General features: G+C 41.7%; 2 protein-coding genes across 2 annotated transcripts in view; one reads left to right on the forward strand and one right to left on the reverse strand.

The window, feature by feature from the left end:
* Positions 1-2,703: 2,703 nt before the first annotated feature.
* TACR2 (tachykinin receptor 2) lies at positions 2,704-15,235 on the forward strand. The gene is made up of 5 exons (XM_035137399.1): positions 2,704-3,788; positions 8,928-9,122; positions 11,594-11,750; positions 13,729-13,925; positions 14,966-15,235. The coding sequence occupies exons 1-5, from the start codon at positions 3,394-3,396 to the stop codon at positions 15,162-15,164; spliced, it is 1,143 nt and encodes a 380-aa protein (XP_034993290.1). The 5' UTR covers positions 2,704-3,393; the 3' UTR covers positions 15,165-15,235.
* Positions 15,236-17,300: 2,065 nt separating this feature from the next.
* LOC118096386 (hexokinase-1) overlaps positions 17,301-24,500 on the reverse strand; it is a 34,808-nt gene continuing 27,608 nt past the window's right edge. The window contains exons 11-18 of the mRNA XM_035138144.2: positions 24,278-24,426; positions 24,064-24,183; positions 23,168-23,263; positions 22,612-22,711; positions 22,279-22,462; positions 21,641-21,796; positions 20,068-20,301; positions 17,301-19,142 (exon numbers count right to left, since the gene is read on the reverse strand). Coding sequence (XP_034994035.1) covers positions 18,998-19,142; positions 20,068-20,301; positions 21,641-21,796; positions 22,279-22,462; positions 22,612-22,711; positions 23,168-23,263; positions 24,064-24,183; positions 24,278-24,426 — 1,184 coding nt within the window. The 3' untranslated portion in view covers positions 17,301-18,997. The remainder of the gene's footprint in view (positions 19,143-20,067; positions 20,302-21,640; positions 21,797-22,278; positions 22,463-22,611; positions 22,712-23,167; positions 23,264-24,063; positions 24,184-24,277; positions 24,427-24,500) is intronic.

A 24,500-nucleotide genomic window follows, 5' to 3' on the forward strand; every position in this document is an offset into this window, starting at 1 on the left:
CATATTGGATGAAGATGCTATAGGACTCACAAAGTGAATTCAAGCACTCTCCCAATGGCAAATAGCAAGAAAAAAATGTGAATTGAATTTGTATTATTGAGCAAACATGAAGAGAATATGTGATTGATATTAAGCTAGCTGAGAAAAAGAGAGAAATGCCTCACTCCAAGCCCTACACAAGAAAGCTATTTTCTTGAGGAAGAATAGCTCATTGACACTGCTAACAACTGCTGAATTTGTTCTTGCCCACTTGCCAACAAGCAAGCGAATGAATGAAGGAATTGAGGAGAAATGATTTGCATTATAGAAGCTGTGAAATCTCTAAGTGTCTGATATTAAAACATTTCAATGGTTTTTCAGCATTCAATGTAATCTTACGCTTTGTCTTTGATAAAGCCCTGTGTTTACTAATTTAAAAAAGTAAATTTTGCTCTTAATTATATCTCTCTCTTATGAAGAGTATCTTAAAACTGTTAAGATCACTAGCTAAATTATGCTAGTGTTTTCCACTGTGTTTTCCACTGTGTAAAGTCATAGTGATTTCCCTGGAAGTCTATTGGACTTTCTACAAGTGACCTTTCAGCATGTTTTCCTTTTGGAACAGAACAGAACCTTTCTGCTAGCCAGAGAGAAGTATATCCCCTTATAAGGATCTAACAGTAAAATGGAACAGATCTCTTTCATATCACACACTCATTGGTGTAAATATTTATTCATCTTCTATCAGGAACTCCAGTTGTGAAACTAACACAGAATGTAATTGCACTTATTCAGCTTGTCAGAAAACTCTCGGAAATGCTATATGGTTATTTTTTTTTACAAAACAATAATTTAAATAAAGTACAGTATAACATTAAATTGACTGGTCACTGGTAAAGTTGAGTCTAATGAAGTACTGTCCTTGTTCACATAGACAATGTCCAATAGTTTTAGCCTTCTCCTTTTTTCATATGCTGGAATTTTAATGCAACTATGCAAGAATATGTGAGGATGCATTAAAAAGTTCAAATATGGCTTACATTATTATTTTCCACATGAATATTCCAGGATTAACATTTAAATATTGCATTCTTAAAATGGTTTATCCATTAAGGACTTGTTTACACATGTCACTTCTGAGTTGATGCTCCTTTAAACATCTTCAATTCAAATGCTGTTTTGGAAGCTATCCAAGGTTTAAAGCACATCTTCAATAAACCTGGGGCATCTGAAATAGTCCGGTACTTTTTTCACCTAATCCCAGGGTAACAGTATATAATGTCCCTGTTATTTGGCAGACAGGAGATTTGGCAGAGAGCACTAACTAAATTACCTCTGTTCTACAGTATACAGAGTGGCCCTTTTTCTATAAGTAGCATCTAGAGAGATGTTCAGTGTCTCTAGCAGAAAGTATTTGATGATAAGAAACATGAGAGCAGAACTTGAATCAAATCCAGCCTTGTATTTAACCATTTGCCTGGTCGCCATAGGCCACCAGGAATTCCATGCCATGCTGCTGAGTGAACAGACTATTCAGAGTATACTGTACCTATGCCAGACCCCTTGGTAGAAGGCAATTAACTGTTGTGGTTGGTTGGTTTGTGCTAGCCTACGTGGCTTAGTAGTAGCCTACATTTCCATACTGGTTGAAGAAGAATTTTCCTTTCCTCTGTCCAGCATAGAAACTAAGGCTACATAACTTCTTCATGTGCTAGTAAAATGTTTGCAGGCCAGGAATTTTTATAGGTACACTTGCACAGGTGAACTGATATATGGAAATGTACTGATATGAATAAGCAGCTGGGGAAGTTGGGGTGAAATAATGTTGACTCAAGGTTGGACACTGTTTGGTTTAAAACAAAGTCTTGCACTACAAGTTACATTAGATTTAGTATTCTGGCAATGGTGCACACTAGTCAGAGCTTGGATTCATAACTTTGGCTTTCAAGTACTGTAGTAGACTACCAGTACATGATTTTAAATGCTGAACAAAACATTCTTGAAATAGTGCTTATATACCTGTGGCATGCTAGCTATTTCATTACCGGAAGTTTTTCCTGTGTTGCTTTTTTTAAAAAAATGGGATAAGCTACTGTTCTGCAGAAATTTCTCAACAGACTTGAATAATCCAGTTTCAATATAGTGGAAATCTAACTACATTTTATGGGTAGTCTCAGAGCAATGGGATAATCTCAGAATTTCCACTGAATATTTAAATCCACAGTAAAAGAGATGGTTCTCTGTGTGATGCAAATTACTTAAAATTTTGAAAAAAAATTAATGGTCACATCTCAGGAAACTGTTTTAGACTATGCAGGCATAGTAATAATAATAAATAGTAGTCATAGATAAGTTAGGCATATTTTAAGACACTTTGAAGGCAACTCACTGCATCAGTAAAAAACCATTTTATTAGGAGAAAAGTAATGCATGGGATCCAAGCAACCAAGGCTGTTCTTGAGATTGGGAGCTTTTCATAGGATGAAAATGACTACCTCTGAGCAGAATATGGTTCATAGCAGTTGAGCTCCCAGCCACTGTTCACAGTCCAGTGTGTGAGCTTCTGTGAAGCTCTCACAGCAGTCAGCAGGAGATGGATTTCTCAATCCTGAACACATTTTTACTGCCTTCTGTATAGTTGCTTTGGAACTGTTCTCACAAACCCTCCTAATAATATTTATTGCACTCTGCAGGCCAAGTTCTTAGTGAAACTCTCACCAAATTAAATGTGAGTTGTGGATATGCAAAGGATAAATGTCTTGGCCCTAATAGGGTAAAATCTTTGATACTCTACGTTTTAAACCTCAGAGGAACTGAGCTATGAAGATTACTACAAAAACATGGGGTGAGGGGTGGAACTCCAGCATCACGAAACTGGATTTCGTTAACTATTGTATATATTCTAGCGTCTCCGCCTCTTTTCAATTCTCGTTAAGCCTGTAGTTTTTTGGGGGGGGTTTTTTGCCTGTTTGGCTGCTTCCTAAATGTTTCAGTGTTACAAAGGAAGGGAGAATTAAAGTTCAACTTCATGCTGCAATCTTCTTTTTAAAAAAACAACAACACATTTTAATAGAGTTACCATAACCTGACACTTCGATTCTTAAGAAGATTCTTCTTATCACAGATCTTCTGCATATGTCTGTTGGTCGTTAACACCAGCAGATAGTTTCTTATGTCATGATTTATTCAATGGATTTGTGGTGGATATGAGCATAGAAGAGCTGTAATCGCTTCCTGTGGAAAACCATTGTGTGGTGCATGGAAGATCTCTAAACTGAATGTGGGATGCACCTCAAAGTCAGTGTGTCATGTTCTGAAGATCTCCAAACTGTGAGTTCACAGCAACAATGCTAAGACTGCTGTAAGAAAATAATCCCATTTCACACAGTTTTCGACAGTGAGCTGAAGAAAGTTATGAAGACAATTTCCTCCTCAAACATAAGCAACATTTCAGTGGATGACATTTCCATAGACCATGTCAACGAGACTGCATTTTCTCAGCCTGGCTGGCAAATAGCACTTTGGGCTATCACCTATTTATTCATAGTCATCGTATCGATTGTGGGCAATGGCACTGTCATTTGGATTATCTTGTCTCACCAACGGATGAGGACTGTTACCAACTATTTTATTGTTAACTTGGCTTTTTCTGACCTGCTAATGACTGCCTTGAACACAGTGTTCAATTTTATTTATGCCAGCCACAACGTCTGGTATTTCGGTGAGGGATTCTGTCGGTTTCTTAACTTTATTCCTGTTACGGCAATGTTTGTGAGCATTTATTCTATGACTGCTCTTGCTGCTGAGAGGTAAGAGTTTTGAAGTTGAGCTACCGGTAAATTTTGTTATCCTATTCTTATTTGTTTTTAAAGGGTTAACTTGTAAAAGCTGGGTTGAAAGACGTTATACTAACCAAACTGGAAAAGCAGCTGAATTTTTACAAATCTAGGCATATTTACTTAAAAGTAGATCTCACTGAGTTCTACAACACAATCCTATGCATGCTTACTCAAAAGTAGGTCCCATTGTGTTCACTGTGGCTTATTCCCAAGTAAGCATGCATAGAATTGCACCCTTACTCTCTAGTATGTTTAAGATTGTAGTCAGGGGGAACAGCCCTATACCTAGGAACACACACACACACCCCAGCACTTCTAAATACAGCCAGAATCAAGTTGTCGTACTACGACTTGGAACTTGCATTTGGAACATGGGATACTGAACAAAGGGGACATTATATTCTGATCCTGTATTATTATTTTGCACTGAAAGATGTAATATGTGGGGCAAAGCTCACAAAGTTCACTGGTAAAACACATCCATTTCCTTGCTCATATGCACACCACCAGCTCCCAAACAGCTCCATCTGGTTCCTTTAAGATGCCTACATCAGGGGCTAACACTCTGAAGCTGCTGAAATCTGCACAGCTTGGTACCCAGCAGACCCAGGTACCACCCCTTCATGCTATCAAAGAGCTTATATATTAGAGTAAAAGCAGATCCCTAAGTCAAAGGTTAAATGTTGTGGTTTTCAACCATAGCAGAGTCTGGCTGAGTCTTATAATTCAGCAGGGAAGCACTCTGCAGGACACCGGAAGGCCATCCATTCCTATTAATTTAAAATTTATGGAAATTGTTTATCACTACCAAATCAAAAGGGTGATATTACAGAAGTTTCAGCAGGCTGCTACATAGCTTCTACTATCTTGATCATTTTCTGAAAGTCCCATTCTGTTCCCTAGGTTTTTTTTTTAGTCTCCAGCAAGACTTACAAATATACTTGAACTTCTTATTTATCTGTTTTTGTTTTAGTGTTTAGTGTTACACCAAGTCCTTGTTCACATATCATTTACAGACAGTGACTCATAACCCACAATACAGGAAATATCTGAATGCCTTATTTCTAAGGAGGACAATGCAAATTAGCTTCCGTTTCCTCTTGTCAAAAAAAGGACAAGTTTGCAAGATCCTGCCAGTTCAGAAACATCTTTCACTTAGATGTCAACAGGACAAAAATCACCTCTGGGAAACACCCAATGCACTAGTCATCAATTATTCATTTAATAATAAAATACAAATACAAAAGTATGTCAGTGTAGCTCTTGTGTTCAAATTAATTTAGAATTCATAAACTCCCAAGTTTTAACCAGATGTAAAACACTGTATTTCCCCATTATGTCCAGTGTCTGCGTGGTTCCTATATTCCTATTAACAATAAAGTCCAGGGTTGTGAGACAACTGTCATATAGTCAATATGGCATATAAGGAGGTCTCTGTGTGTTTTGGCGAACCCTTGGATTTGCACAAGTGGAAAGAATGGAGGGGACGACCAATATGAGGCTGCCAGCCTATAGACTTACTTTGGAGTACCTTAAGTCCCATTTAACTCAACTGGGACTTACTTCGGAGTGGGTGTATACTCATAGGGCTGCACAGAAAGAAAAACACAAACAGGAAGAAAATAGAACTCTGCAGACATTTCCTTTCAGGAGGCAGAGGTGACTGAGGAATAAGCAGATCTCAAATGTGGAGTGAACCATGCATAGCATTGTTCAGAAAGCAAGCCAAACTGCTCATGGGGCAAAATGCAGGCTTGTAGGAGTTCCCTTTTCACAAACCTGAATCAGTCAGTACAACCCAAATATTGCAGAATGCAAACAATATGTGCTGTTACGCAGATAAGCCCACTCCTCGGTGGGGTAGACAGTAGTAGTCGATCATGAAAACAGAAATAAATAAGTTTCCGAGAAAGATTAATGACTTTAATAAAAGTAGCTTTTTCTGGCTTGAAGTCAAGGGCTGCTGGTAACAGATACATTGTGTATATTATAGCTTTAGTCTGGAACTTACCACAAATTTATTTTAGAAAGCAGTCCTCCAGATCAGTTTATTTTCTCTACATCTACCACTTTGGGATTCTTGGGGAAGAAGTTATAAAACTAATGCCTTTTTTATTTTTATTAGTTATGTAGGAAAAGCGGAACTTCAATTTTTATAAAGCACAAGGTTTGTGCCATAACTATACTGCACCACTCTTTTGGGAGCTACCCTATGTGCAGGAAGCTGGTGTAAAGAAAGCCAGTGGAGATAAAGCTGGCATAACATACACCTGATCCAAATCCCATTCAGCAGCTAGGCGGATGCTGCTGCCCTGCCTAAGTCTGGCAGAGGAAAAACAAGTCTTTAAAATAGTGTTCTGTGCTGGGTTGCCAGGTCACAGAACTAGGCTGAATCTGCTTAGGATCCAGCCTAAGGCCTACCCACCCAAGTCCTGCCCCCACCCTGCCCCAGAATGCTCCCTTTTGGACACTTACACCAGCCTCGGCTCAGTCTTTTTGGACTGCCACCTTTTCCTGCCTGGGACGCTGCCTCTTCTGTTTTTCTTCCCTTCGCACTACTGCTAGTCATAAAAGATTTCTCAGGAAAACAGGTAGGCTGCATTTATCAACCTTGGAAAAGTTTACAAAAACAAGCCATCATTTCTTGCTGTTTGGATTAGGGGTGCCAGATTTTCCTGCGCCATGTGTGACAAATGGATGAAGTTATCTTCCTCCCCACATGGCTAAGATGCGGGGAAGCTTTGCCTGCTAAACTTCTGCTTGTCATGTGGCTTTTTAAGACACAGGAGCTGTGCCAGAAAAAGTTGGCACCCCTAAAATTTATTTTATACATTCTGCAAAAGCTCTGGACAGATCTTCCAAGCAAAGAGGCTGTCGTACCTTGGCGGTAAGTAATTGGAAGCTAATATTTTTTGTTTGGGTTTCGGTTCACCACTCAAAGGTGCAAAAGTTAAGAATCAACAAGACAATATATCAATTGAACAGGACAAGTACTGTTGCAGAAGTTGTATTAGGAACATAGGAAGCTGCATTGTACCAAATCAGATTGTTGGTCTATCTCACACACTACTGACCCAGTACGATAGTGGGACAGAAAGAAGAAAGTACATAAATGTAATTATGGTCACCAGCTTGGATGGCCCCAAAAGAGCGTTCGGAAAATGGAGGCTAGCGATGGCTACTAACCACAGCAGCCATGTTCTCCCTCAGCTGTTGGAGGCAGTATGTCTCTGAATACCAATTGCCAGGAAAAGCTCTGTTGCACTCATGCCCTGCTTGCAGGCTTCCCAGAGGCATCTGGTTGGCTACTGTGAGAACAGGATGCTTGATGAGATGGGCCTGGGGCTTGATCCAGCAGAACTGCTCTTGTGTTCTATTGTCTATACCAGGCATCCCCAAACTTCGGCCCTCCAGATGTTTTGAACTACAATTCCCATCTTCCCCGACCACTGGTCCTGTTAGCTAGGGATCATGGGAGATGTAGGCCAAAACATCTGGAGGGCCGCAGTTTGGGGATGCCTGGTCTATACTGACTAGCAGTTGCTCTCTTCCCTTGCACTGTCTGAAGTTGTCAGGCATTGAACCTGGAACCTTCAACCGAGTGGCTGGGGCAATCCAGATGGGTGGGGTACAAATAAATAAATTCTTATTAACATTCAAAGCAGGTACCCCATCACTAAGCTATGGGGGAGAATTTTGTTTTGTTTGCTTTTTAATGAGAAACATTATTGAACCAATACGTGAACCGAAACACTTCAAAAGTAGCACTTAAATGAATTTTGCAATGCCATTCTCCAACCAGCATGTTAAAAAATGGGTATATTAGGGGGGAAGTGTGCATAAAAAGGCTTGTTGGTGAAGATAACATACAAAATGCATTATATTAGGGAGGTATATTTTTTAAAATGTGGATATTGGTTAAGACTGCCTGGACAAAGGTGTATATTAGGAGAAAATTGCACCAAAGTTGCTGACAAATTTGCATGAGGCATTAAAAAAATTAAATCACAAATTGCTGTAGAAATATGAAGAGATGAATTTAAGAATGGGGGGGAAATAGCAACCTGGAGAAACCAAAACAGAGGCATTTGTTCATCCTTAGCTATGGCACTTCCATGGAATAACTTGCCCTGAATTACTTCCTGCAATTTCAAAGTAAACAAACTACGAGGAGGCAGGAATTAATCATTGTGCATATAACTCTTCTCAGCAGAACCACTTACTTAGGTATACAAAACCCGCGGATCATAAATCCTATCCTCGGTGTTAGAAAAAGCTACCAATTTCGGAAAAACTCAGCCACACTGGCCATGCAACATCAATTATTGTCGAAAATGTCATTTTCTGTGTGTCCTACAGTACGTGTGTGCTACGATCACAGAGCACATTTATCAAGCAGGCCACATTGGCTTCCTAGTCATGTGTCAGTCAGCAATCTGAGGTGACTGTTCAGAACAGGTGTGAGATAAAATGCACAACATGTCATTTAAACTGGAAGGCGCAAGGGTTGGAGAGAAGCTGAGGGGAAACATTTCCACTGCTCAGTGAACAAATCGGGCCTGTGGTAAAATGCAACAGCATGACTTTTTCTTAGAAAAATAAATGATTGCCCCTCACAAAGCTCATACAAATCACTAATTAGCCTGGCCTTATTTACACCAATCTATGCATATTTGTATGCATTCTTTAACTAGAGAACTCCATTATAAAATTTGGAGGCATGCAAATATTGAAGTAGAGCTGTATATTCCCCCTTGCCACAGCTTTTTATTAGAGGTCACTCCAGAAGTTTCCCAAGTTTCAGAATCGGCTTGGGAGTGGATGCTCAGAAGACTCATTTGTACACACAGAGCACATCCCACAACCCTTTTGATCTGTAGATTTCTTGTCACATAAATGTACACAGTAGAGTAGGGTGGAGGAGATAATACTTTGCCTCTTCTATAATGTTTGACTCGTTCATTGTGAATATAGCTGTGTACACACTATACCTTCAAAGCACAGTCTTCCCCTCAAAGAATTATGAGTGCTGCTGTTTGCAAATGGTTGCTGGAATTGCAATTTTGTGCAGGCTGAACTGTGGCCTAATTCTCTCTCTCTCCCTTTCAGGTATGTGGCCATAATTTACCCTTTCAGGCAAAAGCTCTCTGCTGGGTACACCAAAGTGGTCATAGGAATAATCTGGTTGGTGGCTTTTGGACTTGCCTTCCCGCAGTTCTTTTACGCACAAATTCGTGTTGATTACGGAATGACCAAATGTGTTGTTGCCTGGCCAGATGACATTCACCGTAAACATCTCATCACGTAAGAACATCCCAAATCCTGAACCCAAAAATACATGTTGGCAGCTGAAAACTCTTGATTTAAGGGGAAAAGAGAGCACGCAAATGCTGTACTGCTGAAAATCTTGCCTTAACCATCTGTTTTCAGCCAGAATCTGTGTTACTAACATGTCTTCTTTACACTTGATGGAGGAGAGTGGAGGCAAACAGGTGACCACGTTAATATTTATGCAGTAATCAGGGGTACTGGCAGTTTAGGGTGTTTGATCTACAGATTTTAATGAAGTTGCAGTTTTCTAAAGTGAAAGACGTATGTGACATTCGGCTGTGACATTCTGTGATGGGGGAACGAGGGTTGGATCCAGGAAATCTAGACCAAGGTGATCAAATTTAATTCAAACAGGGCTTCATACGTCAATTAAAAATCCTTCAGACTTATCTGAGTTAACTGAATGGCAGGACCATCCCAAGACCTTCCATACTAGTAATTTAGTCTGGGATCCCATCTATCTGTTTAGATGCCTTTGCTGGACAATCCTGGCAATGTCATAGCATTGGAGTGCTATGGGATGGCTGTGTTACCCTCACCTTTTCTTTAAAAGTCAATTGCAACATTAGCTTTTATGTATTTTCTAGCAAAATATTCCTGAGGCTTTTCAGAGCTACTGTATATTTACCTAAAAGCTTCCTCTTTGCAGCTGCCAACTTGAATTGCTTTAGCCTATAATTGTCCTTTAATTATTGTCCTTCCTGCTCTACACTTTCATGACTAGATTTCTTTTTTCTTTTAACTGAAAAATAGCATAGTGTCACAAAAATAGGGTAATTCATTCCTAATGAAACATCATATTGAACAGAAAATGTTTAGCGGAAGGGATCACAGGGAGCAAGCTTCTAATTAAAATTGCAGAGTGGGTTGCCTTTGTCCCAGCACAAAAAGCGAAGCACTTACCTCAGCAGCAGCACCCTCCTCGTTGCAAGAAATTGATGAGAAAGGCACAGATATGTAATCTTCTGGGCCAATTGAGATTCACACAGAAACAAGGAGCATCTGTTTGAACAATTGTCATGCTTCCTGTTTGAGAAATATAAAATCAAAATCTGGCACTGAATGGGATGCCCTCACTGTGATATGAAGCAACACTGAGTAAAAGCCCCATGAAATCTGTAAGAGAAATTTTGACAGTTGATTATTGGTAGTTGGAAAAAAATGTCTAGTCAAAACATGGCAATGTGGTGGATACAAAAAGAAGGGGAAAGCGGTGTGACCTCAAAAAGCAGGCCTTGGCTCCAGTAGAGAAAAGGGGTGAGGGGAAAATGGAGAGATATCTTGAGACCTTGCAGTGATTAGCCTTGCTATTGTGGCAAAGGGAAGGATTTCCCCCATGAGTTCTTATCTCTTCCTCTGTCTGGCTCACCTCTTCCCCCTTTAGTCCGGGGAAAACCAAACTCAAGGCTAAAACATAGAGTCCTTTGTTCTATTTATGAGGTTCTGGAATTCAAGAGGCCAAACATTTATGGAGCTTTGGGTACAATTCTCATCTCCCTCCAGGAAGGAGGCACGATTATTTAAGCATTGCGTTAACATCACTCCTTGAACATTTATTATCAACCATCTTCTGCAAATAGTAGCCTTCTGACAAGCTGTCTTCATGCCACTGTTTTACTGTGGGCACTGTCACATCTCCCAAAAAAGGTGGGGGGGGCACACAAAATTTTACACAAATTCACACTGCATACATGATATGCTAATTTATACGTATGGTTGCAAATTTAGAAATAATCACTATAATTTAAATATAAATTAACTATATCTTGTCATAGTGGAGAAGACTGTGACCTGGTGATCAGTCTGTTGTCCCCATGTTAACTGTTGATGGACAACTTCAAGGCTCTTACTCTCCCTTCATAAGTATCTGGTCAGGCCTTCTGACAGAGGACACTTTCACAACAGTGGAAATTATAGAACCTTAGAGTTAGAAGGGACACCAAGGGTCATCTAGTCCAACCCCCTGCAAGTCCTCGGTAAAGTGGGGCAGATGGTCACCCTAAACAGCAGTTTATAATTTTGAGAGACCATTAATGGTACATTGTGTTTTGATAGCTTCCCCTCAGCGGCCTTGCTTCACATCCTCCTTGAGTGTTTTTGCCTGATTGGAACATGCCCTTAAACTCTGAGAATGACTTGTTGCTTGCCTGGATGGAGAATAGAGAGGGCTCTCTCTCTCTCTCTCTCTCTCTCTCTCTCTCTCTCTCTCTCTCTCTCTCTCTCTCTCTCTCTCTCTCTCTGTGTGTGTGTGTGTGGAAACTAGCCCAGTGTACAAAGATACTATTTACATTCACTTTTGCCTCTTGCCCTGCAAACTACTGGCCCCCGGAAAGTTTTGGAAACTCAGGCAGAAAAGCATCTTCCAAATACACAAAGGTTCTTTTTGGACTGAAGGAAGGGAAACAACCTCTATGCACGCTCAGCTCTATTTCTCTCTTTTTCAGGTACCACATTACAGTCATTGTTCTGGTGTACCTGCTGCCTCTCCTAGTGATGTTTGTCACATACAGTGCAATAGGAAAGGCTCTGTGGAATAATGCTGTTCCTGGAGATCACACCAATATGCTCAGCTACCAGCATACGATTACGGCCAAAAAAAAGGTTAGTTGTCGTGAACTAATAATTGCTGCTTATAGCACAATGGTAACATGAACCCAGGGCCAAATCTCACTGCTGCATCGTTTCGTTTCCAGCAAGAGCAACAGACCAGACACACCTCCGGCTAAGACTCAGGCTGTGTATGCAGTGTTTCTTAAAAAAACAACAGGATAGGTACAGATCATGACAAATACCTGTTCCCAAAGCAATGCTAGGAGCGCACTAGGTGCAGACTTTGTAGGAATGTGTACAGACAGTCTCAGTTTTGCAAATTACCACTTAAGTTTCAGCAAATGCCGACGATGTTAATTTGTTTATGTATGCCACCACAGCCGCTAGGATCTTAATAGCACAATATTGGAAAAAAGAGGAACTGCCTTCGAGGCAGGAATGGCAAATGAAAATGATGGATTATATGGAATTGGCAGAATTGACAGGAAGACTCCGGGACCAAACAAATGACAAAGTTTTAAAAGATTGGAAGAAATTTAAAATATACATAGGGTATGAATTTGAAAACTAGATTTTGAACATCCAGGAAAATAAAGAAGTTAAGGCAATAGGGAAATAATAGAAGATTGAAAGGGAGAAAATATGATAGATGATATAAAGATGAAATTTTTGAAGTGTTAAAGAGACTATATGATGGGTAAGAAGGATGATTTAGAAACTGCTACAGAAGTTTATAAAAAAGAAAATCAGATAGTAGGGAATTGGGGAAGCCAGAGGACAATGAATATTAAAATGGATTAGAGATGATATATATTTTTTTTGTTGTTGTTGTATTTTTGTATTTTTGTATTTCTGTATTTTGATGTTTATTTTTTGTATTTGTGTTCTGTATGTGTGTTGATAAAATGTTTAATAAAAAATATAATTAAAAAAAAATAAGTTTCAGCAAATGCCCTCTGCCGTCCTGGATAGGTACTACAGCATGATGCCTCTAACCAACATTATAAAAGGTAAGGTTAAGGACCCCTAAACGGTTACGTCCAGTCAAAGGTGACTATGGGCTGCGGTGCTCATCTCGCTTCAGGTTGAGGGAAGCTGGTGTTTGTCCACAAACAGCTTTCTGGGTCATGTGGCCAGCATGATTAAACTGCTTCTGGCACAACGGGACACCATAACGGAAGTCAGAGCACATGTAAACACTGTTTACCTACCTGCCACAGCAGTACCTATTTATCTACTTGCACTGGCTGGCAGAAGCTGGCTAGGCTGGCAGAAGCTGGGGTAGAGCAACAGGAGCTCACAGGAGCATAGGAAGATAGGAGCGGTGGGGGCGGTGCGCCCCAAGCGACGCAATCCCAGGGGCACCATCGCCGCTGTCCGCCCCACCCCAAAACACACACCATGTCACTGTGCACGCCCCACCCCACCCCCAGAACGCGCGCCATGTCACTGGGGGTAGCGTGCCTGCTCTCTGCCCCCAGTGGCGCAGCATGAAGCTCCACTGCTGGGAGCTCACCACCGTCACACAGATTCAAACAGATTCAAAGCCCAAGAGGCTCAATGGTTTAGACAGCACCACCTGCGTCCCAATAACCAACATTATATACATTGGAAGCAAACAAGTAGGGCAAGATACTGCTAGCTAAGGGGGTTCAACTTGAATAGTCACCACCCATCACTCCCCAATCCTAAAAAGTGCATGTTTCTGGGATTTGCGGCAACATTATCACAGCAGCATTCTGCACAGCCACAGTTGCCTTTATAAACAAGTTACTACTATATAATGCAGGGATGAGGAAACATGTCATTCATACAACTATGCATTTAACATATTGTCTGATTTGGTTCATAAGAAACTCCAGGCACAAATTGCTGCACAGACACGCATCACAGACTTGCTGAGTACCCACCCTAGGCCTGTATTTCACGAGAAATGGGTAGCAGCCTCTACAGTATTTGACACCACAGGTACAAATCTAGGACCAGAAGAATGACAAAGCATTCAAATATTTCTCTTTCCTTTTTCCAGTTTGTCAGGACAATGGTTGCAGTCGTGATCACATTTGCCATCTGCTGGTTCCCTTATCACCTCTACTTCATCTTGGGGAACATACGGAAAGACATTTACAGGCAGAAGTACATTCAACAAGTATACCTGGCCGTATTTTTGCTTGCCATGAGCTCTGCGATGTATAGCCCAATTATTTATTGCTGCCTTAATCAAAAGTAAGTAGTGCATGCGTTAAGTGGATGCAAGCACCCTGGGAATATCACTGAAGTGTAGGATAAAAATGCTTGTATATACATATAGGAACCTAGGAAGCTGTATTATACCAGTTTAGATCATTGACCCATTTTGCTCAGTGTGGCCTAGACTCAGGGCTTATCCATATATCATATTTAGCTTGACCTCTAACATTTACAATGCAATTGTTTACATTCCCAGTATTAACAAATTCCACACAAAAAACCAGTGGTTTTCTCTGGAAGTGCATCATGTTCCTTTGACAGCCTTTGTTGCATTTATTCCATCAGGGAAACAATCCGTTTCTCTTTGGAGTGAGAGAAAATTTCCTTTGGGGGGTTCAATACGGAGGCTCACCCCAAATTCCCCATTCATCAGACTTTATTCAATGATTGGGACAGAGTCCAAAAGCGTCTGTGAGAGCACACACCCTATATAAGGAAATATGTCATCTTGACCATTCATTCTCTCTAGCCAACCACCTTCTGCCACCTCAACACCTCACCTTCTCTCATCCAACCATAGCCCTTGAAAACACTTACTCAACCCAAGTTTTTTGCTGTACATGAGGAGACTTCCTTGTGCCTTTGTCAAGCAATCGGCCTTTAGGTTCCTCCTAAACTGATTCTTACCAGTTTGGGGGCGAGGCTGCACTCTTGCATACGTGATGCAAGATCCTCATGGATAATGGGTTTTGCAGAATTTATACCTTCTCAATCTATACAATGGATGGGGAGCTTTCTCTGACTACATTCGGGGGGGGGGGATCATATGCTAGTGGTTGCTGGGGTCAGAGGCAAAAGTAGGCAGAACAGCCGATGTGACTTATGCTTTGGTATAGGCCACACACAAGTCAGGTTTTTCTATATTTATCTCTCCACCCTGCCAGGCAAGAGGTGTGATCACCCTACAAAGACACAGTCCACCCAGACAAAACACTTGAGGAATCCCTCAAGTCTGAGGTTCTCCATCCCTCATCTATACCATGTAACACTTGGCTTGTGTTTGCACCCATTTACAGGTTCCGCTCTGGTTTCAAGATAGCTTTCCAGTGCTGCCCTTGCATCAAAGCAACGGAAACAGACAGACTTAACCTTACTCCCCGATTGCCTTTAAAGAAGACCTGGAGAGATCAAGCATCCAACAACCAAACAAGCACAGGAACACAGACAACCAATGCGGACAATGTACCATTAAGTACTATGTATTGGGTCGTTTGACTGTTGTGCCAATGGCTTGATTAATGGCTTCTCGTCCTGTTTCTTCGTTGCAGATTAAAATTATTACCACAGAGGTCTGTGACAGATTTGGCAGTATTCTTTGCAGTGCTTCATGCCAGCAACACAACAGATCAATTTCTCCATCAATGTTATTGCTTGAATGTCTTAAGTGTCTGAAAATAATCTCAATGCCATACGCTTATACTATTATGGAAAGCCACAGGGCCAACCCAAGACATTTTACTGCCTGAGGCAAAGGACAAGGTGGCTCACTTCCCTATTCCATGTACGGAAGCCAACTAGAATAGCTGGTGAATCTTATTTCAATGCTGGCAATGGGACAGCATCCATCATGGCACCTGATGGCAACAGACTAGTTTAGGGGGTCCAGGATGGACTGTGGAGCACACAGAGCAGATTGCATACTTCAGAACAAATAGAAAAAAGCATGTTTTTTTTCCAACTGTACATGCTGACTGGAGAATGTGCATCTTGCCTGGAGAATGTACAAAATTCAGCCAAAATATTCTCCAAGGCCTGTTGCATAATTCTCTCCACATGGGAGGGTTATGTGCACGGTCTTCATCAGGTCTGTTGAACAACAGCCAGTTGTTATGCACATTTAACTAATTGACTTACATTCCTCATGGCATGTACATAAATGACACCTTTCCCCAGAAAATGTAAAGCATTGTCCTACTATTTTTAAATACTTTAAAAAGTAAAAAACCGTTACCATATCCAGTCATTTAAGTAAAACATTGACAACTGCATTCGTTATCTGAATCAAGGTGGAAGTTAAGATATTTCGAAATAATTTGACCGTTAACGCATTTTTGATATGTAAGAATTACGAGCAACTGTGATTTGTGGAAGTTCACCATACTGAAGAATTATGTTTATGGTGGCTATTAATTACTGTGCTATGGCCCATTATTCACAAGTGCAAATTCATCTTTGTGTATTTTGTACGGAACCCCAAACCAAATCTTAATTTTCTGTTTCAATCCATCAGCTGGCATTAAAAATTCAAATACATTGGTACTTTGGTTCACAAATGTAATCCGTTCCAGAAGTCAGTTCCAAAACCAAAGCATTCTAAAACCAAGACACGCTTTCCCATAGAAAGTAATGCAAAATGGATTAATCCATTCGACTTTTTAAAAAACGAACCCTAAGGCAGCAATTTAACATGAATTTTACTATCTAACGAGACCATTGACCCATAAAATGAAAGCAATAATCAATGTACTGTACTATAAATAAGACAGTACTGTATATGATAAAAATTAAAATAATTTTTTTCTCCTTACCTGCACTGATGATATTGTTTGGATGGGGGGCTTTTATCCATTTCCGCAGTCACATCATCAATCAATCAGTAGCTGAACTGGGTTCCAGTTCAGTCACAAAAACAAATAAACCGAAAAAGCCTTGAACACAGAAAGCCAAAATAGCAAAAAAAGTAGCACCAAACTTAATCTGCTCCAGCAGTCTGTTTGACTTCTGTAATGTTTGAAAACCACGGCGCAGCTTCTGATTGGTGCAGGTGCCCTGGAAACAATAGCCGACAGCGGCATCGGATGATCTGCTTCTGAAAAACTACGTTCTCCCATTAAGCTCTACACTGTCTATATAAAGACTGACAGCTGCCCTCCAGGATTTGAGTGGAGTCTTTGAAACCTAGAACTCTTCCATGCCACACATGTGTTCTACCTCTTCAATACTGAAGGGACAAGCTACACAAACACCATCAGATTATACATTATGCTATAACTGGTGAACCTGCAAGGAGGTGAGGTGGAAGTAAAGCCCGGTCCTAGAATATTAACCATCAGCCAGCGCTGATTCAACTCAAGGACACAACACGTAGCAGTTCTTGTGTCAAAGAGATGTGCAAGTGTGTTCAACCCAAGGCTGAAATCTGGTGGGACATTTTAACACTGTTGTGTAAAGCTACATTTGCTAGAGGCACACATTTCTCAGGAAATATCTGGAATCTAGAACTGAATCAAGGAGTTTTTATTTTAAATATTCCCAGTTTGTTTCTGTTGCTTTTAAAACACAAAGGTACCTTCCCCGCCCTTTTCCAAAACACCAATCATTCCTTTGCCAGAAAGAATCACCAAACACCAATAAACACACGTCAAAAAGAGTTTAATATTGTCACAAATATTCACTTTGCACTAGTAAGTACTGCTGCTACTAGTGGTGCAATGTAAAAAGACTTTCTAGCATTGCAAATCCAGGGAATCATGCAGATCTTCAGGAAGACACACACGCACACACACTTAAAGCTGAGCTTACTGCTTGTGACTCGTGTTATCACACAACATTCGATCACAGTGCACCAAAATGCATATTGAAATGCTTATTAGCATGGGGAATCCAAATCTTGAGGAGCAGAGAAGAAAAATAAATCTGCAAATCTCTTTCCCCACCCCCCTGGCCAATGATTGTATTTAGTTGAACAAACAACAATTCATACTTCAGAGAACAGAAAGATCTAGAATGGTAGTGGGTTGCTGCTGCGGCAGCTGTTCAGAAAACTAACTGCAGGCTATAAAAGGTAAAGGTACCCCTGACTGTTAGGTCCAGTCGCGGACAACTCTGGGTTTGCACACTCATCTTGCTCTATAGGCCGAGGGAGCTGGCGTTTGTCCACAGACAGCTTCCAGGTCATGTGGCCAGCATGACTAAACCGTTTCTGGCAAACCAGAGCAGCTCACAGAAACGCTGTTTACTTTCCCACCGGAGTGGTAACAATTTATCTACTTGCACTTTGACGTGCTTTCGAACTGTTAGGTTGGCAGGAGCAGGGACCGAGCAACGGGAGCTCACCCCGTCACGAGGATTCGAACTGCCGACCTTCTGATCAGCAAGCCCTAGGCTCTGTGGCCAAACTCAAAAGACAAGCTAGCTAATTTTGTATTTGTGCAATTCCAAATAGGAAGAGAACGGTGATGAGGGTTGTCTGTGTACGGCGGTGAATCTATTCTATGCAAATTAGGCAAGTTTGCATAAAGTAATTTGCACCAGAAAGTTTCACGCAAGGCTATAATCTGGCATGTTTATTTTACTTGCATTTTTTTTTAAAAAAGCTAAAATATTTGAATCTGCCAAGTTTGACTTGCAATGGGCAAATCTATTGTTACTAAGAATCTTAACAAAATGGGGGGGGGAGGGATGCATGGAAAGGTAAATAACCAGTGAGGGGGGGGGGCAGGACGCATCCCACATCACTGTTTGCCAGCACTTTCTATTTGCTGAGTGCAGCTCAGCAGATGTGAAAACTCCAAAGTTGTCTGAAAGGAAAAGGGTGCGGGGAATCAAACACTTGGCTAGAAATTCGGAAAAGAACTGCTAAGACCTCTTAGCATAAGCATTTGTCTCCTACTCATCATTGTTGGTGGTATATGTATTTAACAGGGATGTAGTAGCAGCTGGAAATAATACACTTGACACACAGAACCACCTGCTCTTGTCCTTGGACATCATTTGGCTGTAATTTTAGACCTCAAATAATAAACCTATTTTTGACATTTGTTTAAATTATAGGTCCTCTTTTTTCTCTCCTTTCAATGATTTACACATGGGGAATGTACCAAATAGGGCAGAAAAAGACACATGCAGACAAGGGGTTCAGAGGTGGGAGATATTTTCAGCAACAGCAGCACACTCTATTCAGTATCCTATTTTTATTTTTTAACTCCAACGCTTCCATAAAGCAGCAGTGGGACTCTGGGCTTCCCCCTCTTGCCAGTTCAGACTACGGAACCGCTGCTTTTCGCAAGGAAGTGCTCGGAAGGCAGAATGAGCCAGTGGTGCAGAGTTCAGTTATGCTCAGCGTCACGCAGTCTACATCCCACAGCCGTGATGAGGGCAGCCCCTTTGCCACTGCCATCTTCGGAGAGAAGGAATGTCACATCGCACTTGGGGGCCAGGTCCTTTACCGTTTGGTGCATGACCCTTGAAAAACTGTGGGGGGGAAACAAACAAAAAGAGGGGAAAGTGAGGGAGGGCTTCTCTCTGCCAGTCCATAATCACGATAAGGCCTCAAGATTACCAAGCAGGTTTCATTCTCTTTTCAGCAGCAACACTTCTGAATACCAGTTGCTGGAAACGGATAGCTCAGTTGGTTAGAACGTGGTGCTGATAATGCCAAGGTTGCAGGTTCGATCCCCGTGCATCTTCCTGCATTACAGGGGGTTGGACTAGATGATCCTCAGGGTCTCCCTTCCAACTCTACGATTCTATGAAATTGCAGGAAAGGAGAGAGCTTGTGTGCTCACGTCCTGCCTGCAGGCTTCCCACAGGGATCTGGTTGGACACTGTGAGAACAGGATGCTGGACCAAATGGGCAACTGGCCTGATCCGACAGGTTCTTCTTATGCTCCTCCATGTTAAACCGGAAGCCTTCCTTGTGTCAGTGAATGGAGCCAGAATACTCAACATGCAGACTTTACAGAATAAACTGGCAGGAGATCACAGAAGGAAGCAAGGAGCAGCTGTGGTATAAAGGGAATTCCTTCTCACTGTTTTCACACACCCATCCGCAGTCATTTCTATAAGGCACGCACCTGAAATATGCAGCCGGGTCCATTCATTTTTATGGAAATGAGAATTAGAAACCCCTTATCCTTAACCTATGCCTATGGAGTCTGCAATGAAACACAAGTTCAAGCCCCAAAGAGTGGTGGAGTACACAGTGACTACTCATTAAGCGAACACAAAGTAAGCCACAAAACATGCAGGCTAGGAGAAAAGGCTCCCTTGGCTATTTCATCAGAGCATCCCCAATCTCTCACAAGCCAAGCACTACTTTTCACAAAGCTTTAAGACACTTGGTATTTTTGTTTCCCGGAGCACAGGCAGCATAAGCACATAATTTCCCAGTACTTACTGTGGGTGAAGCTTATACAGCGTACCATCAACGCCAACCGTTACATCCAGGTGGTCCAAGCCTCTGTTCTCCCTTATTTTGTCTACGACGGCAGCCATCCCTGCTCCACACACCTGAGCCGCCCTCCTTGACACTGCACCACACACCGTCTTGACGATGATACTGTCATCACAGGTGCTGTTCAGACCAAGCTGCTGGAGGATTGTACGGACCTGAAGCAGCGCTAACCTGTCACTGTTGAGAAGACCCAAGTGGAGAAGGGGGAAGAGAGAGAAAACAGAGGCTTGAACTGGTTTCCAAAATCCTCTGCTTCGGTGGACACCAGGGATAAGGGCACCGGATGTTGTTGGACTGCAACTCCCATCAGCCCAGTAAACATGGCCAATGGAATGTGGCCAACAACATCTGGAGGGCCACAGGTGCATGCAGTCAAAGACTCCCATTGGCCTGGGTACCACGTGCATCACTGAGTGTACAACTGAAGCCCTATTCTGGCATTCAGGCTAAAGATACATTGGCTGTAAATGGAGAAGCAGGCACCCAACATCTCTCTCCCCGCTGGAATGCCAGCTCAACCTCAAACCAGTCCACATTAAGTGCAAAGGTCCTCCACACAGCAAACCCTCTTTGATGCTGAATGCAGGAAAGTCTCAAATGGAGCCAGGGGGACCTTTGTGTGCACTCCTGCCATTTCCCTATTTAAGACCACCTATGTCATCTCCAGACACCTAAATACAACACTGGTACTGAAATTCACATGGCTAAAAACACCTCCCACCACACTCCGAGCAGCCCCTTTTCACTGCATTCAAACTATCCTCACTTTCTCAGGGTCTGCAATAGGTTTTGGTCCCAGAGAACAGGAGTGGGTTGTCCCGCTGCACTAGAGATAATTATTGAACCATCAGCTGTTCTGGAAGCCATTCTTTGCCCAGTTGATCTGTCTCTGTTCTTCACAGTGGTCTGCCGCTCTAGGGCCATTTCTGTCTCCATCTATACTGATGCAAAAAGCAGCACTATAGCGGCAGCTGGTGTCAGACTGCAGTATTACAGCACCGTTGCAGTATTACAGCTACGTTAGGCGGCAGACCCTAACGTCTGCTACTCAAAGTGACAAGTTTATTGCAATGTAAGGTTGTTTGAAATGTTTGAAGGTAACCTAGAGTTAACTGGGGAATATTATGCATCACCAAGGAGAACCATCCACACCTCCAGGAGGGTGTGCGGAAAGTCAAATTTGGAAAAATGTTAAATTTGTTCAGATTTGGGAAAATGCTTTGTTTTAATTTATTTATTTTTAATTAGTGACCAATTTGGGGAAAAACAAATGAAAATCAATTTAATAAAAAAAAGATTTGCCCAAGTTTGCCACTCAAAAAATGCAGAAGTAAAAACTAAACCAAACCGTAAAAGAGAACCACAAATATGGATTGTGTAAAAACTCACAGTAAATTGTAGAGCATTATTGTAATGCTGATATCATTAGCTAAGATTTCCGAGAAAAAGTAATTGTTAGCAATAGCTTGACAATGACATTAGCTTGACAATGACATATACATCTAAGCTCACTTACCTCTCTATCTGTGAAAGAAACTTTGTTTCAAAAATGCCCCTCGTTTTCAGTGTCTCTGAAATTTGACCTCTGAAGAGGAACCCTCTTTTCGTGAAGTCAATCAAAATGTTCCGGACAATTTCCCCCAAGTACATTCCGCTGATCATCTTCTCATACCTGCAAATAATAGACAGAAGAGGGGTTCAGAATGAAGGGTGTGTGTGTGTGTCTTAAGGACAACAGAGAAAAGTTTTGCTAGTGATTAATCCTTTATCAGGAAAACCCCAATTATGTTATTCATTTCAAAAGGAACACAATGCATTTGGGGGGGGGGGGAAGGATACGAATACATTTTGTTTGCAGGTTGAAAGCAACATCAGCCGCTAATACGCAGCTATGTTTGCTGAATTAATTTCTGTTCTGGACACAGGAGAAGCACGCAATTTCCTCTCTTGTTTATGTTGGGAGTTTTCAGACACCCACCAGGTTTGCTGCCTCTGTGCACCCAGGCTCCCAGAAGAAAGCATGCCAAAAGGCTGTGTGTTTGTCTTGAAGCCCAATCAGGTGATCACAGTAGTGCATGTGACGAAAACCATCTCTGCTGCGGCACTGCAGCACAAGCCTTCACCCATTTCCGACAACATTTCACCCGGAAATACCTTTGCTTGCCGCTGTTTAATGAGTAGTCATCAACAGCTTTGTCATAGATTGTCCTGATGTCATCTAGGCATCCGTTGTCTCCAAAGGCGCCCCATTCCATGTTCACACACATTCTTCCTTGCTCTCCTTCTACCATCTCTATGTTTTTCATTTCCTCCATGTAACATGCATTGCTGCCAGTTCCTGGAACAGTGAAAGAATCAAGATTTAATACCAGAATAGACCAAAAAAGGACACACAAAATCATCTGGTAGTTATAGCACCTACTGCAATGGGTCTTAGAATAATGAGGCTCCCAACAAACCAAACTAAATAGTAAGTCCCATTCTTACCCACAATGAGTCCAATTTCACAATTGGGATCTTCATAGGCGCAAGTCATCATCGTCCCGACTGTATCATTCACCACGGCCACAACATCCAAGTCAAATTCCTTGGAAGAAGTAACAAAATGATATACTACAATCGCTTCTCTCGAAACATGGCGGAGTAGTATTCACCAATGGTTACAAGTTCAGGGAAAGAAGCCCACGCCTGTCATTTGCAAATATCATAATAATCAGGAAAACACAGGTCTGTTTTAAATAACAGCAATGTAACTTTCATTCTGATGTCCGGAGGGCTGGATTCAACTAAGTTGTTGCACTGGCAGAAACCAGAGCAAAGAGTTCTGCCAACAGAACGTGAAAACCACCCTTTCCTTCCCCAACACCACACCCTCCACAGATCTGCTGAGAAAGGTTAGGAGAACCCCCAGAACAGGGGATCTTAAGCAATCCAGAGGAAGAATAAGAACACACAACAGTGACTCATAAAACAAACATTACATGATTTTTAAGAAGATCAACACCAACTTCTAATTTTAAGAAATCACAGGAAAAAACCTCACTTCTCTTCTTTTTATTCCTTCCCGTAGCAAATTAACAACATCCTCCCCTTCGCAGTCAGTAGCCTTAAAGCCCTTGGTCCAGTTCAGAAGGATTCCCTAAGAAAAGGAACAAGAAACTCAGTTCATTGCACTATCAGAACAAACCAGAAATAATCACCACCTGGGCATCCAGGTGCAGTAGCAGACCCAAGCAGCTAATGAACCCACAATGGCATCAAGAACTCCTCGTATGATGGTTTTATGCAGCTGTTGTTCCTGGAGATCCAAACTGTGGGGTGGTATTTACCACTAGTCTACATTATCCAAGTTACATCGTCTGAACAATGATGCACGGTATGATGTCATTGTGTTCGGTTTCCAGCCGAGCACAAATGGCAGCCAATGAAGTGGAGTGGAGGGAATAGCCAAACTACAAGTGAGATGACAGTATCATGCATCTCCTTTCATTAGCTGTTACCATGGAAACATGGGTTAACAACACAGATTGATGGCAACCAGTCATCACCCTGCAATATCTTGCTTCAGCATCACTTTTAAAGGCACCCTGCAGTTAAGTCTAGAATATGCAGGTACGCTGGGGCTTAACTCAGTGATAACAGTCCATGCCTTGCATGCAAGAACTCGCAGGTTCAATCCCCAGCATCTCCATTAAGGCCTTGGAAAGACTGGAGAGGTGGCTCCCATTCTGTGTAGATGATACTGAGCCAGATGGACCAATGGTCTTAACTCAGTATAAGGAATATTGACTGTGTCAATATTCTGTGCATGTGCAAAGCTCACACTCACGCTTGTCTGCCTGCATACCTCTTCTCAACCGCTAAACTGCAGCTGAAAATCCACTCTTAAAAAAACACATATGGAAAAGTTGCATTACAGAAATAAGAACAGTAACTTACAGCATCTAAGCTCGTCTGTTTGCAAGGGAAAGAAAACGTAAAGCCCAGGGGGAGTCGTGCACCTTTTATTCCCATGTAGTCCAGGAAATCCGAGATGCAGGAAACAATGTGATCAAACAGCTGGAAAAAGCAAAATAAAGTAGTGTATTTCACATGCACTGTGCAGTCTCTGAAAGTTAGCAACAACATAACATTCTCTGCACTACATCCTCACCTCCTCTCCGGTACCTTGCATGACCTCTATAGGAATGGCATAGATTTTATTGTGCATCTCCACCATTCGCTTTTTACCGCTTCGGATCTTCACAAGCAAAACTCGGAAGTTTGTTCCTCCAAGATCCAGGGCCAGGAAGTCTCCGTTCTCTGCAATGAATAATTTTTGACCAAGTGAGGAACAATGCATCTAATTTTTTCGAACTTTTAGTCCCCAGCGTTTT

Source organism: Zootoca vivipara, chromosome 5 (assembly GCF_963506605.1).
Source record: "Zootoca vivipara chromosome 5, rZooViv1.1, whole genome shotgun sequence".
Lineage (NCBI taxonomy): Eukaryota > Metazoa > Chordata > Lepidosauria > Squamata > Lacertidae > Zootoca > Zootoca vivipara.